Genomic DNA, 14,138 nt, shown 5'->3' on the forward strand with positions numbered 1-14,138 from the left:
TTGAATGGTAAGTTTGACACTGAATATTTTAATTCAAATAGTAACTAAGATTTCAACAAGCATTTTATTCAAAATGTCCTTAAAAAGGCAAAATATATTTTTTGTGAAACACGAATTGTCATGAACATTTACAATGACTATATGTAAAAATCTACATCAACTATAAGAGTATAAAGTTATGGTAATCTGATTTTTGGAAAAACTTTTTTATTTGTCCTTCTTGCTTTCCTCCTTGTCTTGTTTTGTTGCCATCGCATCTGCCTTTCGTGACATCTTCAGCAGTCTTGTCTCTGACATAATTAAACTCATATCCTTCAGCCACATCACCTGCAACATTTCAAGATTAAGGTCCTCCCATATTTCAAACAAACAAACAAAAAAGAAATAATATTTGTCATATCACTTACATCATTTCAATATCAGTCTTTTCGTATTTCAAACACATTGAAAAAAATTATATTTATTTGTCCAACACATCACTTTCAACATTTCAATATCAAAGTCATTTCGTATTTCAAACCAATTCAAACAAACAGAAAAAGAAATGGTATTTGTCAGTCATATTGCCAACAATATTTCAAGATCAATGTCATTTCATATTTTGCAACAAATCGAAAAAAGAGTTGGGATTTGTCGATTTCGTCAATACGATGCACACATCTACATCAACTTGCATTGTTATGACAGATAATGCTCACTGTATTGAAAATAATCGGATAGATATATGTGTCAAACAGTCAACCACAAATGTATGATGCAAAGCATAACAGTGATAGTAGTTGTCGAAGCCATTTCCAGGAAACCTACTGAAAATATCAGTAAGGGTTTCATCAATACTATAGCAGTTCGGTTCTAAAATGTAAACAAGGAGATTAGAAAACGGGATCTTACATTACTTGCTATCAACTTAGCACTCACTTCTTTCAGTATTATATTGCAGAAAGAAGTTAGAAATGGTTAACAATCTGAGGGGAAATTTTCTAGAACCTTTGACAGAACATGTAATATTATCAAACAGGAGGAGGTTGATATGTTACTATACTTACCAATATCACTAGACAGTTGATAAGTACTGGCGTAGAAAAAACAACAGACATGAATAAACCGTTACTATCAAAGTACTGCTGTCTAGCAAAAAGTCTGCAAGAGAAAAATATGTAACAGATATAATGTACTGCATGAGGAGTATTTAACATGTTGTGTGACTATTGGGTCAACAATATCGTGTTGCAAATTAATCTTATAATTATTCTTCCTTGTTTGTTTGATTTTACTTTTCTTGTTTTTGACCGATTTTTTTATTTATTTTTTTTTTTTTTGTCAAATTCACCTTAATGGACTAACCATGATATATTTATTTTTGCATTTTAATTTAGTGAAAGTTTAAAGACAGCATTTCTATCGTCTAATTCAGCCCTACAACAGAATCCCCGTTGTGGTCGATGAAGGGAGAATAATCCATTGGAAGGTTGAAGACTGGAAATACTGATCAGCTGGCTGTTATGCAACTTGGACAGGCCATGCCGAAGCCATCAGAGAATCAACAATCTTTATGTTGTGAAACCGAGAAATTATTTCACGACAAACGGTCTGATACCATGATGAGTGGAAGTGAATAAGATATGAAAACAACAATGAAATTAACCAGCACGTCAACATAACCTTAATACAACCTCACATTTGACAAAACAAGGGCACAAACGTGAATAAAAATATTTACAGGCCTAGGGTGAAAATGTACAAAGAGAAGACCATGCGCACCAGAATGGTAACCTTTGTCAACTTCATTGACAACATAAGCCATGTAAATAAATCTCTGGCAACAGACCACTGTTATATCAGCTTTATCCTAGTAATACAAGGAAGTGACACATGCTTTCGTGCTGTATATGATGGATTGAAATAAATGAAGGAAGTGGTATATCAGTATGGAAAAAAATGATAAAAAAGTCATTAAAGCCTATGTCAATATGCCCCATTCACCACATTCACATACAAATATTTGTTCATCTATTCATTTCAAAGAGAGGCCAAATTGGCATGCATTGCTCACCTGGTATTCAATTTTATCACAAAGAGAACTAGTGTTTATAACAAATAAATTACCACATCCACCATTGACATTCAAGAACGGTACGTATAATCAACTTTTTAACCAATTTCTACAATAAACAGCCTCTAACACTCAAATATACACAGTGAGAGTTATGACCTGGATTACAATAAAATGTCATTTCTTTTGCTTTTCTCGAAATTTGTCGGGCTTAGACCTCGAAACTCGTTTCCACCAAATATCCTGCTTCCCAGACATTTGGTTTACCAGAAGAAGTTTTCCACAGGTTTTAATCATTTGATCGTTGTGACCTTTCCTATAGTTCAAGGTCATTTCTTTTCGCTTAATCCTTAATACCTAACAGCGAAAAACCATGACATTTCGTTACTGAGAAGAGGTTGATAAAATGTCAAAGTTGACAACAGACGAACGACTTTGCCCTTCTGGTCAGGTGAGCTAATAAATGAAGCAGTGTGAATATGGTTATGAAATTATGTTCTTTAGTAATCGGTCCTGCTGATGGCATGTATGGAAGATTTAGAATCCATATTCGATTAGATTATGATTGGAGAGGTAATAACTGCTAAGGTCATGTCAAGTATGATTCTGAAATCTACATGTACATCCATTGTGAACACTGCATTTTAGTGGTTAGGACTCATACAATGAGCAAACTGAAATCACAGGTGTATTTGATCACTGCAGGCATATGTTAAGTCCGTAAATACAAAGTAAGTTAAACTCACAAGTCCTGCGCATAGTAAATATATGGAAGTTTAGAGTATATGTCACCTTACTAGCCTCAGTGTGCTGGCATTAATCTGTTCAGACAAACAGCAGAGTTTCTTGCTATAACAACAAGGCCTAGCTTGCATTGTGCATCATCATGCTTTACAAGAAGTCAATCAAGTTTTACAACCTTAAACAATCCCTTTTCTAATGTTCAAAAGTGTTTTCAATAATGATGAAAAGCAGGAATATATATATCTTAAATTTTGAACAATATCTTTAATATACTGTAAAACCTGTCTATAAAGTACTTTAATATACCGTAAAACCTGTCAATAAAGTACTTTAATATACCGTAAAACTTGTCTATAAAGTACTTTAATATACCGTAAAACCTGTCTATAAAGTACTTTAATATACCGTAAAACCTGTCTATAAAGTACTTTAATATACCGTAAAACCTGTCTATAAAGTACTTTAATATACCGTAAAACTTTAATATACCGTAAAACCTGTCTATAAAGTACTTTAATATACCGTAAAACCTGTCTATAAAAAGTACTTTAATATACCGTAAAACCTGTCTATAAAGAACTTTAATATACCGTAAAACCTGTCTATAAAGTACTTTAATATACCGTAAAACCTGTCTATAAAGTACTTTAATATACCGTAAAACCTGTCTATAAAGTACTTTAATATACATGTCCACAGCTTCAGTCGTGAACAAAGTGACCTATACATAAAAAAGAGAATCCTTAAAAGTCTGGTCGGACGTTTAATGTTTCTTGATCAAAGTGAAGAAGCAAGATGGGCAATTCCACACTGATCGTTGAATTTCTTTCCATGGCATTACCAATCATGCATTCTGTGTAATAGACAGAGCATATCAAGCCATCAGTACGAACGTCAGTTATTCAATCGCAGGGAGTTAAACACGGCTTCTCACTTTCCAATTCCGTTATCACAGAGGAAAAAACTAACACGTAAAGCGCACAGTCTATCAAAATTAAAATTAATCAATAATGTATGACACATGTTAAAACACATGGAATTCATGCTTCCGATTCATGCAGTAAATTCATGGTATGTGTTTTAGCAACATTAAAAAAAATAAGGATGGCAGGTTAACGTTAGACTATAATGAAACACAAAAATATTTCTCATTCATTAATCCACTATGAAATTGTGTCATTTAAGGGAACAAAAACCAACATATTACAAATTTTATTATTTTTCAGTTTATTCAACACTAGTATTTAAAAATATTTATTTGCATTAAAATATTCAGTGACAAACTTACCATTCAAATATTGCATTCAACAAATATTTCAAATTGTTAAAATTTCATTAATGATTCAATCATTTCACTCTTTCGTCCATTTTTCTCAATCTTTCAATTCTTCATTCCATCACTCGTTATTTATTCATCTCATACTCGCTTAAGTTCTTTTATCATTGACTTATTCAATAGATCGTTCATCAGGATATTCTGTATTCAGCACACGTCCTTTAGTGAATGTACAACTCCAGTTTCGATTGATGTCTAAATGAAATAGTTAATGTATTTCATAGTGACGTGAACGAAACACACTTTCTTTGTCATTTAAATGTCTGTCAAAATATCAATGAATATCACATGTCTATTATACACATTTTGTTAATCCAAGAGGTTGCACGTTTACTGTGTGCACACACACACCAATATGAAATGTGGAATTAATGTACATTGAATTGTATAAAGATTCCCCTTACAACACGGTCTCCTGGAGACCTGACATTTTCATGATCAGTGTAACCGTAACTTTCACGTGTTTGGACGGGAGCTATATAACGCTGAACGAGTAAATTACTCCCATCTAAATTCACCCTACGTTCCTGTGATCACTTCCCCACATATTTCGAGTTGATTTTCATAAAATCTGTTGTTTAGATCGAATACAAGCTATTTTGAAAATATTACATTATCTAAACAATAGCATAAAACATATACAATACACATTTCCAATACTTCTATATCATCAGCCCGTGTTAAGGCTCAAATTCGAACTAGGCTTTCATTTCCCTAAAATTGAAATCAAATATAGTGATAAAAATTCCGACAATGCATTGCTGGTTTTTCCATCTTCATTTTTTTTACTGAATCAGATTTACTTTTCAAATAGAAAAAAAACGAAGCAAAAGTAATTAACATCGTACCACACATACAATATTTTACACAATATCTACAGTTAAACGCAAACAAACACATTACGATATTTTACCCATACACTACCATTCGAGATCTTTCTATCTTTGTCTATGTACGGAAGGTCGCGTTAAAGATAACCATTTCATATATCAAGTGTATGAGCTCACACAAAAGTGGTATAATATGAAAACCTAGTTTAATAGAAACATGATCCCCCTATAGAAAATGCTTTATGTTACGCCCTATTTTTGAACTCGTGCAATTCTATCAGAAATTATAAACTGCATAATAAAAACGGAAATTGCCAAAGGTTTCATTTTCTTTCCAGATACCTCTAAAAGTATATTAGTCATTTCCTTTTCTTTTTCAAGCAAGCAATGCTAATAAAGATTTTATTACAAAAGAATTTTTTAAAAAACGTTTTTATCTATTGCAATGATTTATATATTCCAAAGCAGATCCAAAGTTTTGAATATATTAACAAGTAAAATGTATCTAACGACGTAACACTAGCATTTACAAAAAATAACATAGGCGACTAGTATTAACTTGTCAACTGAAATAGAGGTAAATCCGGTTGACTAGTTCATATGGTTTTAAGTTTCCCTCATTTAAATACATATGAATTTGTTAACCAACTACCAATAAAACCGAGTTCACAGAATACATTGAAAGAAAGAAATACGTTCTCAGACATCATAAAATGCAGGTATAAACAGAATTATATCCTGTACACTGTCACACTGGTTATAGTCGTGTTAGAAAACACATCCTCATTTCTGCAGTATACAAATGTACGTTCATATACCTCTTCATAAGCGATGATGTACACGACCCAGATAACATGTATGTACATGTATACGCTATGGTAAGTCACGTTTACTGATCATCAAGTAACGGGTCAGGTTAATCGTCAACACAAGTCATTTCTAAGTCAAAAATTCAAATATGAAACTAAATGGTTCCTCAAGAAATGAAAAAAGTCTTAAAGCTTTGGGTGTATATCTTAAATCTAATTAAATGACATTACCGGTAACATTAGCTTCCGTATTTTACTATTTCATTTTTCCGATCTCATCTCTCCATATTAAACTCCCAAATTCCAATGCTTCCTTCTTCCTGCTTCTCACCATCCGTGTAAGGCAGATTTAACGTTTTTAGTAACTAAGATTTCAACAAGCATTTTATTCAAAATGTCCTTAAAAAGGCAAAATATATTTTTTGTGAAACACGAATGGTCATGAACATTTACAATGACTATATGTAAAAATCTACATCATCTATAAGAGTATAAAGTTATGGTAATCTGATTTTTGGAAAAACTTTTTATTTGTCCTTCTTGCTTTCCTCCTTGTCTTGTTTTGTTGCCATTGCATCTGCCTTTCGTGACATCTTCAGCAGTCTTGTCTCTGACATAATTAAACTCATATCCTTCAGCCACATCACCTGCAACATTTCAAGATTAAGGTCCTCCCATATTTCAAACAAACAAACAAAAAAGAAATAATATTTGTCATATCACTTACATCATTTCAATATCAGTCTTTTCGTATTTCAAACATATTGAAAAAAAATTATATTTATTTGTCCAACACATCACTTTCAACATTTCAATATCAAAGTCATTTCGTATTTCAAACCAATTCAAACAAACATGAAAAGAAATGGTATTTGTCAGTCATATTGCCAACAATATTTCAAGATCAATGTCATTTCATATTTTGCAACAAATCGAAAAAAGAGTTGGGATTTGTCGATTTCGTCAATACGATGCACACATCTACATCAACTTGCATTGTTATGACAGATAATGCTCACTGTATTGAAAATAATCGGATAGATATATGTGTCAAACAGTCAACCACAAATGTATGATGCAAAGCATAACAGTGATAGTAGTTGTCGAAGCCATTTCCAGGAAACCTACTGAAAATATCAGTAAGGGTTTCATCAATACTATAGCAGTTCCGTTCTAAAATGTAAACAAGGAGATTAGAAAACGGGATCTTACATTACTTGCTATCAACTTAGCACTCACTTCTTTCAGTATTATATTGCAGAAAGAAGTTAGAAATGGTTAACAATCTGAGGGGAAATTTTCTAGAACCTTTGACAGAACATGTAATATTATCAAACAGGAGGAGGTTGATATGTTACTATACTTACCAATATCACTAGACAGTTGATAAGTACTGGCGTAGAAAAAACAACAGACATGAATAAACCGTTACTATCAAAGTACTGCTGTCTAGCAAAAAGTCTGCAAGAGAAAAATATGTAACAGATATAATGTACTGCATGAGGAGTATTTAACATGTTGTGTGACTATTGGGTCAACAATATCGTGTTGCACATTAATCTTATAATTATTCTTCCTTGTTTGTTTGATTTTACTTTTCTTGTTTTTGACCGATTTTTTTTTTTTTTGTCAAATTCACCTTCATGGACTAACCATGACATATTTATTTTGCATTTTAATTTAGTGAAAGTTTAAAGACAGCATTTCGTCTAATTCAGCCCTACAACAGAATCCCCGCTGTGGTCGATGAAGGGAGAATAATCCATTGGAAGGTTGAAGACTGGAAATACTGATCAGCTGGCTGTTATGCAACTTGGACAGGCCATGCCGAAGCCATCAGAGAATCAACAATCTTTATGTTGTGAAACCGAGAAATTATTTCACGACAAACGGTCTGATATCATGATGAGTGGAAGTGAATAAGATATGAAAACAACAATGAAATTAACCAGCACGTCAACATAACCTTAATACAACCTCACATTTGACAAAACAAGGGCACAAACGTGAATAAAAATATTTACAGGCCTAGGGGTGAAAATGTACAAAGAGAAGACCATGCGCACCAGAATGGTAACCTTTGTCAACTTCATTGACAACATAAGCCATGTAAATAAATCTCTGGCAACAGACCACTGTTATATCAGCTTTATCCTAGTAATACAAGGAAGTGACACATGCTTTCGTGCTGTATATGATGGATTGAAATAAATGAAGGAAGTGGTATATCAGTATGGAAAAAAATGATAAAAAAGTCATTAAAGCCTATGTCAATATGCCCCATTCACCACATTCACATACAAATATTTGTTCATCTATTCATTTCAAAGAGAGGCCAAATTGGCATGCATTGCTCACCTGGTATTCAATTTTATCACAAAGAGAACTAGTGTTTATAACAAATAAATTACCACATCCAACATTGACATTCAAGAACGGTACGTATAATCAACTTTTTCACCAATTTCTACAATAAACAGCCTCTAACACTCAAATATACACAGTGAGAGTTATGACCTGGATTACAATTAAATGTCATTTCTTTTGCTTTTCTCGAAATTTGTCGGGCTTAGACCTTGAAACTCGTTTCCACCAAATATCCTGCTTCCCAGACATTTGGTTTACCAGAAGAAGTTTTCCACAGGTTTTAATCATTTGATCGTTGTGACCTTTCCTATAGTTCAAGGTCATTTCTTTTCGCTTAATCCTTGGTACCTAACAGCGAAAAACCATGACATTTCGTTACTGAGAAGAGGTTGATAAAATGTCAAAGTTGACAACAGACGAACGACTTTGCCCTTCTGGTCAGGTGAGCTAATAAATGAAGCAGTGTGAATATGGTTATGAAATTATGTTCTTTAGTAATCGGTCGTGCTGATGACATGTATGGAAGATTTAGAATCAATATTCGATTAGATTATGATTGGAGAGGTAATAACTGCTAAGGTCATGTCAAGTATGATTCTGAAATCTACATGTACATCCATTGTGAACAATGCATTTTAGTGGTTAGGACTCATACAATGAGCAAACTGAAATCACAGGTGTATTTGATCACTGCAGGCATATGTTAAGTCCGTAAATACAAAGTAAGTTAAACTCACAAGTCCTACGCATAGTAAATATATGGAAGTTTATAGTACATGTCACCTTACTAGCCTCAGTGTGCTGGCATTAATCTGTTCAGACAAACAGCAGAGTTTCTTGCTATAACAACAAGGCCTAGCTTGCATTGTGCATCATCATGCTTTACAAGAAGTCAATCAAGTTTTACAACCTTAAACAATCCCTTTTCTAATGTTCAAAAGTGTTTTCAATAATGATGAAAAGCAGGAATATATATATCTTAAATTTTGAACAATATCTTTAATATACTGTAAAACCTGTCTATAAAGTACTTTAATATACCGTAAAACCTGTCTATAAAGTACTTTAATATACCGTAAAACCTGTCTATAAAGTACTTTAATATACCGTAAAACCTGTCTATAAAGTACTTTAATATACCGTAAAACCTGTCTATAAAGTACTTTAATATACCGTAAAACCTGTCTATAAAGAACTTTAATATACCGTAAAACCTGTCTATAAAGTACTTTAATATACCGTAAAACCTGTCTATAAAGTACTTCAATATACTGTAAAACCTGTCTATAAAGTACTTCAATATACCGTAAAACCTGTCTCAAAAGTACTTCAATATACCGTAAAACCTGTCTCAAAAGTACTTTAATATACCGTAAAACCTGTCTATAAAGTACTTCAATATACTGTAAAACCTGTCTATAAAGTACTTCAATATACCGTAAAACCTGTCTCAAAAGTACTTCAATATACCGTAAAACCTGTCTCAAAAGTACTTCAATATACCGTAAAACCTGTCTATAAAGTACTTCAATATACCGTAAAACCTGTCTATAAATTACTTCAATATACCGTAAAACCTGTCTATAAAGTACTTCAATATACCGTAAAACCTGTCTATAAAGTACTTTAATATACGGTAAAACCTGTCTATAAAGTACTTCAATATACCGTAAAAACCTGTCTATAAAGTACTTCAATATACCGTAAAACCTGTCTATAAAGTACTTTAATATACCGTAAAACCGGTCTATAAAGTACTTTAATATACCGTAAAACCGGTCTATAAAGTACTATATCATTATAGTTCCCATTGTAATACAGCTGATACTTATGGGTTATGTATTTGTGCATTTTCTTTTACAATATCAATAACTACCATTTAACCATTATTATTATAATATTCTTTGTATCTAGGCCAATAAGAGGGAATACACTAGGTATTACACAAGCACAGGAAGATAATGCCTTCATACAACATAGAGAGATAAGAACTTCATATTGTTGCTGCTAGAACAGTTTTTGGGATATAATGAAAAGATTTTGTTGCTGTTTAAACAAGTAGGGGAGATAACACCTACATGTACAATGTGTTGTTACTCCTAAACCAAGGGAGATAAGTACTGATGCTACTAAAACAGGCAGGGAAGATAATACCTTTACAGTTTGTAACTGCTAAAGCAAAGGAGATAACTACTTTACTACTAAAACTGGCAGGGGAGATAACTAATGTTGCTTTCAAAACCAACAGGGAAGATAATAAGTTTATAGAGCATTGTTATTGCTAAAACAGGTGTGCTAACTATTGTTGATAATAAACAAATTGCAGCTAAAACCACTAGGGACTGCTTGATTTGACTTTGAAACTCATGAGCTAGTTTCAAAGACCATATTACTGTCTAACAGGTACTTGCTGATATCACATATAACTATTACTTAAAGTACCACAATGTTACACTTACTTTTAGCGCAGTGTCCTCTTGTAGATCCTTTATCTAAGTTTATGACAAATTACCTGTGGTACTTGTATTCTTTTTAAAGTGTGGTAATACATAACACACCAAACACTTTCTGCACACATCACGCATACATCATGCACACATCAGGCATACATCTTACACAAACAAGCACCATGCAGTATCTAGCTCACAACTGTAAGATAGGACTCCACATTTTGTGCTTTTGGAAAAAATGGTTTACTTATATCATGGATTGAAAAATAAATTGAAAACTTGTATAGTTATGACTAAATAGCAATCACACGTGTATTAAAATTGATCAGTGATGAGGAAGGTCATTTTAACTTTGACAGTGTTCAAAATAATACTAGGTCCTGCATTAATTAATCTTTTTGGTATATTTTTTCACACCTCAGAGAGCAGAGAGTGCTGTATCTTAGAAAACAAAAATTACCTATATACTGTTATATAAGTTACATGTCACGTTCCTACCAGCTATTTTTCCCTTGTAATGAACACAACACTTATAATTTACCACAGTGTATATCTTTTGTTTACAAAACGATCAAAAACGAAAGTACCAGTAATAAGGAAGTAATGAAAATAAAATTTCCCTCTGACGGTATGAGTTTTTAGATGAAACATTGACGAGATAAAATGGACACACCCATTAATGGTTACATATATGATGTATAAATAATGAGTGACTGGACTCTAAGGCTGGTCATGTTTGGTATTTGTAAGGAAAACACTCTAAATTTGGAGTGTATGTAGCTATTCGGTCTGTACCTGATAGATCCGCATATGTATAAACAATAAATATATGGCTTACTTAGGAAAAATATTAAGCTTTATTCTAATACATTTTAAAAACAAATAAACTCTATCCCACAAATATCTTTCAGTCCTTTCTAAATTCATATCAACCATGACAGAATTGCACATCTGTGCGATAGAACCAAACTATGTGTGCATGGATGTGTAGTGGTTAATTTCTTCCAGTTTTCCTATCAAGCACACATTGTGCATATACCTGTAATGTTATGGGATCTTACAACTATATGAACCTGTAAGCTTGGTATTTATGTTAATTTTTGATATTTCAGATACGTAAAATGACCAATTTGATAAAACTGAGAGGGCAAAACAGATACATTAATGGTGAATTGTGAAAATTGACCGTTCCTGATTTAATGCATACCTTATATATTATGAACAAAATAATGGTTGAACACAAGACTATGCATGCACGGCCCACAATGCTTACATCGAGAGAGATTCCTTTTGAGCTAAACAGAGTTATTTTGTCATTTATCACATGTAGCTGATCAATTTTGCAAAAGCTCTGTGACCTTTGATTCTATGAGTTCTGTGACTACTATCGTTCGTCATTAATTAGCTTTATTTTTTTTTTCATAATCCATAGCATTATTTTTTTTCATAATCTGTAGTTTTATTTATTTTTTTTTTTTCATAATCTAAACCCAAATTAAATAAAAGTAGGAAAAATCATGACAAGGACCAGCATCTTAAGACAACATTAACCTAATCCTGGTATAAATGTACAGTATGGTACCTGGGTACTTACTTCCAATTATTGGCTGCCCATTCATTGATTGTCTCAGCAAAAAACACCAATAATACTGAAATAAAATCGAAATAAACGAAACATAATCGAGCTAACAATGAAGAGTTATAAATCAGTATCTTAGACACAACTGAAAAATTAATATGATTTTGGATAAAAATCTTATCTGTCCTCAATGAAACAAATTCACCTTTTTTTCAAACAAAAATAAAGATAAATAAATATTCTACTTATATTTGTAGTCCACTTCATTAGAAGCCTTCGAGAGGTCAATTACATATTGTTTATGTTATATATACATGTACATTTCTCAACATATTAGTTAGTGAATTACGGTGTGAAAATAATCTAATCTAATTCTGGTTTAAAAATGAAAAGTTGTTGAAAATGATTTTCTTTTTTCAATTTCAATTTAGCTCCTAAAAAACAATGTATGTTTTATAGTTTCAGTTGGTTTAACTGTGGACTTCAATCTATATCTACAATGTAAGTCTGTAGTTTGACATCATATCACATATACAAAGATATTACATAATCATCAACTATTAATCCACGCTTAAGAAAAATTTATCTAACAGCTAAGAGGTGCTATACAAAAAAATAAGCCATCAGCTCTCTTATGACGCTCTTGAACTGACATATAGCAAAAGGGATAGAAAACTTTCTATAATTTTATGGAACTCTCAGTAAAGGTAACTGTAAAGTGAATTTGAGTTAACTAGTCTTGTTGTGTTTTTAGTCCACTTTTCTCAAAACTGCTGAACTACTCTTTACAAAATGAACAGTGGCCAAAAGCTTAATAACTAACTTTTAAAATGAACTTTCTAACTTTGTGGCCAATAGCTTCTATTAACTTTTGACATACATGCATATCTTTGTGTTAATGGTTTTTTTCTTTTTGTCAACAAATGAAATATTACACTATACTATATACTGTGATACTTTCAGTGTAAAATATGAAGAAAATTATTTCTCAACCAATGCCATTAAAAGCTGAGTAATTTTCTAACGGACAAATATATCTTTTATAATCAATACTTTTGATTTGTTATTATTGTTTTTGTTCAAGTTTCACTTGTCACAGGTCAACAAATTGGCTCTGGTCAGATCAGTCAATATTTAGTGGACAAAAGCTACAGTTTAGACACAAATGAGACATGGATACATATCGATATGATTGCCATACTACATTTGAGGAAAGAGGGCTTTGATAACTTCATGTCTCAGTTAAATGATAATAAAAAAAGTTGCTGTAACTTCAGAGAAGTCCTTGCTTATAGATGTGCAGATGTTAGGACCAGACACATTAACATACCAGTAAATGTTTTCTACATGCTCTGTAATTAAATAGTACATAAAGATCTCTACTTACACATAACCATGAAATGAAAACACTGTAATAATGTGTTGTTTCTTGTAGCCGCTGTTATTATGAAACATGTTACATGGAAAATTCCTAGTGCTGTAAACCAAGGCTCACTGAAGTCGATCTGTAATGAAATCATCAAAATTGGGACATAACCAAATTGAAATTTAAATAGCAAGCTTGCATGTTAAGTTATCGTTTGCATAAAATCAATAATTTGTCAATCCTGAATAAAACTGGGAGACTTTCTTACAATGTCAGTGCCCAAAATTACGAATTTGCTGTATATGTATACATGCATGGTCATGGCTAGGTCACCGACAACAACTTAACAGTATAACATGTCACTACGACATCTAGGAGTTGCTCTTTACCAGAGAATGCATCTAACACGTTACAAGATGTACAAAGCTAAAGAGTAAAGTACAAATTGATGCATCTGAACTCTTCGACACTCGCCTGTTGCAAGTAGGACCATATCCCCTGAATCTCGTTCGCCTTCACCGGCTCCATATTTCCTATATCCATCGCATGTAATTTCTTTTCCTTATCCCGTGATGTATACAGGCTTCGACAAACTGAGTATGAC

General features: G+C 32.4%; 1 protein-coding gene across 1 annotated transcript; it reads right to left on the reverse strand.

Annotated features, from left to right (window-relative positions):
* Nucleotides 1-5,829: 5,829 nt before the first annotated feature.
* LOC132555265 (transmembrane protein 18-like) lies at nt 5,830-14,125 on the reverse strand. The gene is made up of 5 exons (XM_060219618.1): nt 14,009-14,125; nt 13,556-13,673; nt 12,184-12,238; nt 7,140-7,233; nt 5,830-6,419 (listed from the first exon to the last, which is right to left on the reverse strand). Exons 1-5 carry the CDS (start codon nt 14,075-14,077, stop codon nt 6,300-6,302), a joined length of 456 nt encoding a protein of 151 aa, XP_060075601.1. The 5' UTR covers nt 14,078-14,125; the 3' UTR covers nt 5,830-6,299.
* Nucleotides 14,126-14,138: the final 13 nt, after the last annotated feature.

Source organism: Ylistrum balloti, unplaced genomic scaffold (assembly GCF_031769215.1).
Source record: "Ylistrum balloti isolate Yb309-2 unplaced genomic scaffold, AGI_CSIRO_Ybal_v1 Utg370466, whole genome shotgun sequence".
In the NCBI taxonomy this organism is placed as follows: Eukaryota; Metazoa; Mollusca; class Bivalvia; order Pectinida; family Pectinidae; genus Ylistrum; species Ylistrum balloti.

What these genes read in the sequence shown, in the direction of transcription:
- LOC132555265 (XM_060219618.1), bottom strand. Translation starts at nt 14,077, where the DNA reads ATGGATATAGGAAATATGGAGCCGGTGAAGGCGAACGAGATTCAGGGG. An exon ending in TATGGTCCTACTTGCAACAG is followed by an intron (nt 13,674 to 14,008) that starts GCGAGTGTCGAA and finishes ATTTCATTACAG; the next exon opens with ATCGACTTCAGTGAGCCTTG. An exon ending in TGGGCAGCCAATAATTGGAA is followed by an intron (nt 7,234 to 12,183) that starts GTAAGTACCCAG and finishes TTTCTCTTGCAG; the next exon opens with ACTTTTTGCTAGACAGCAGT.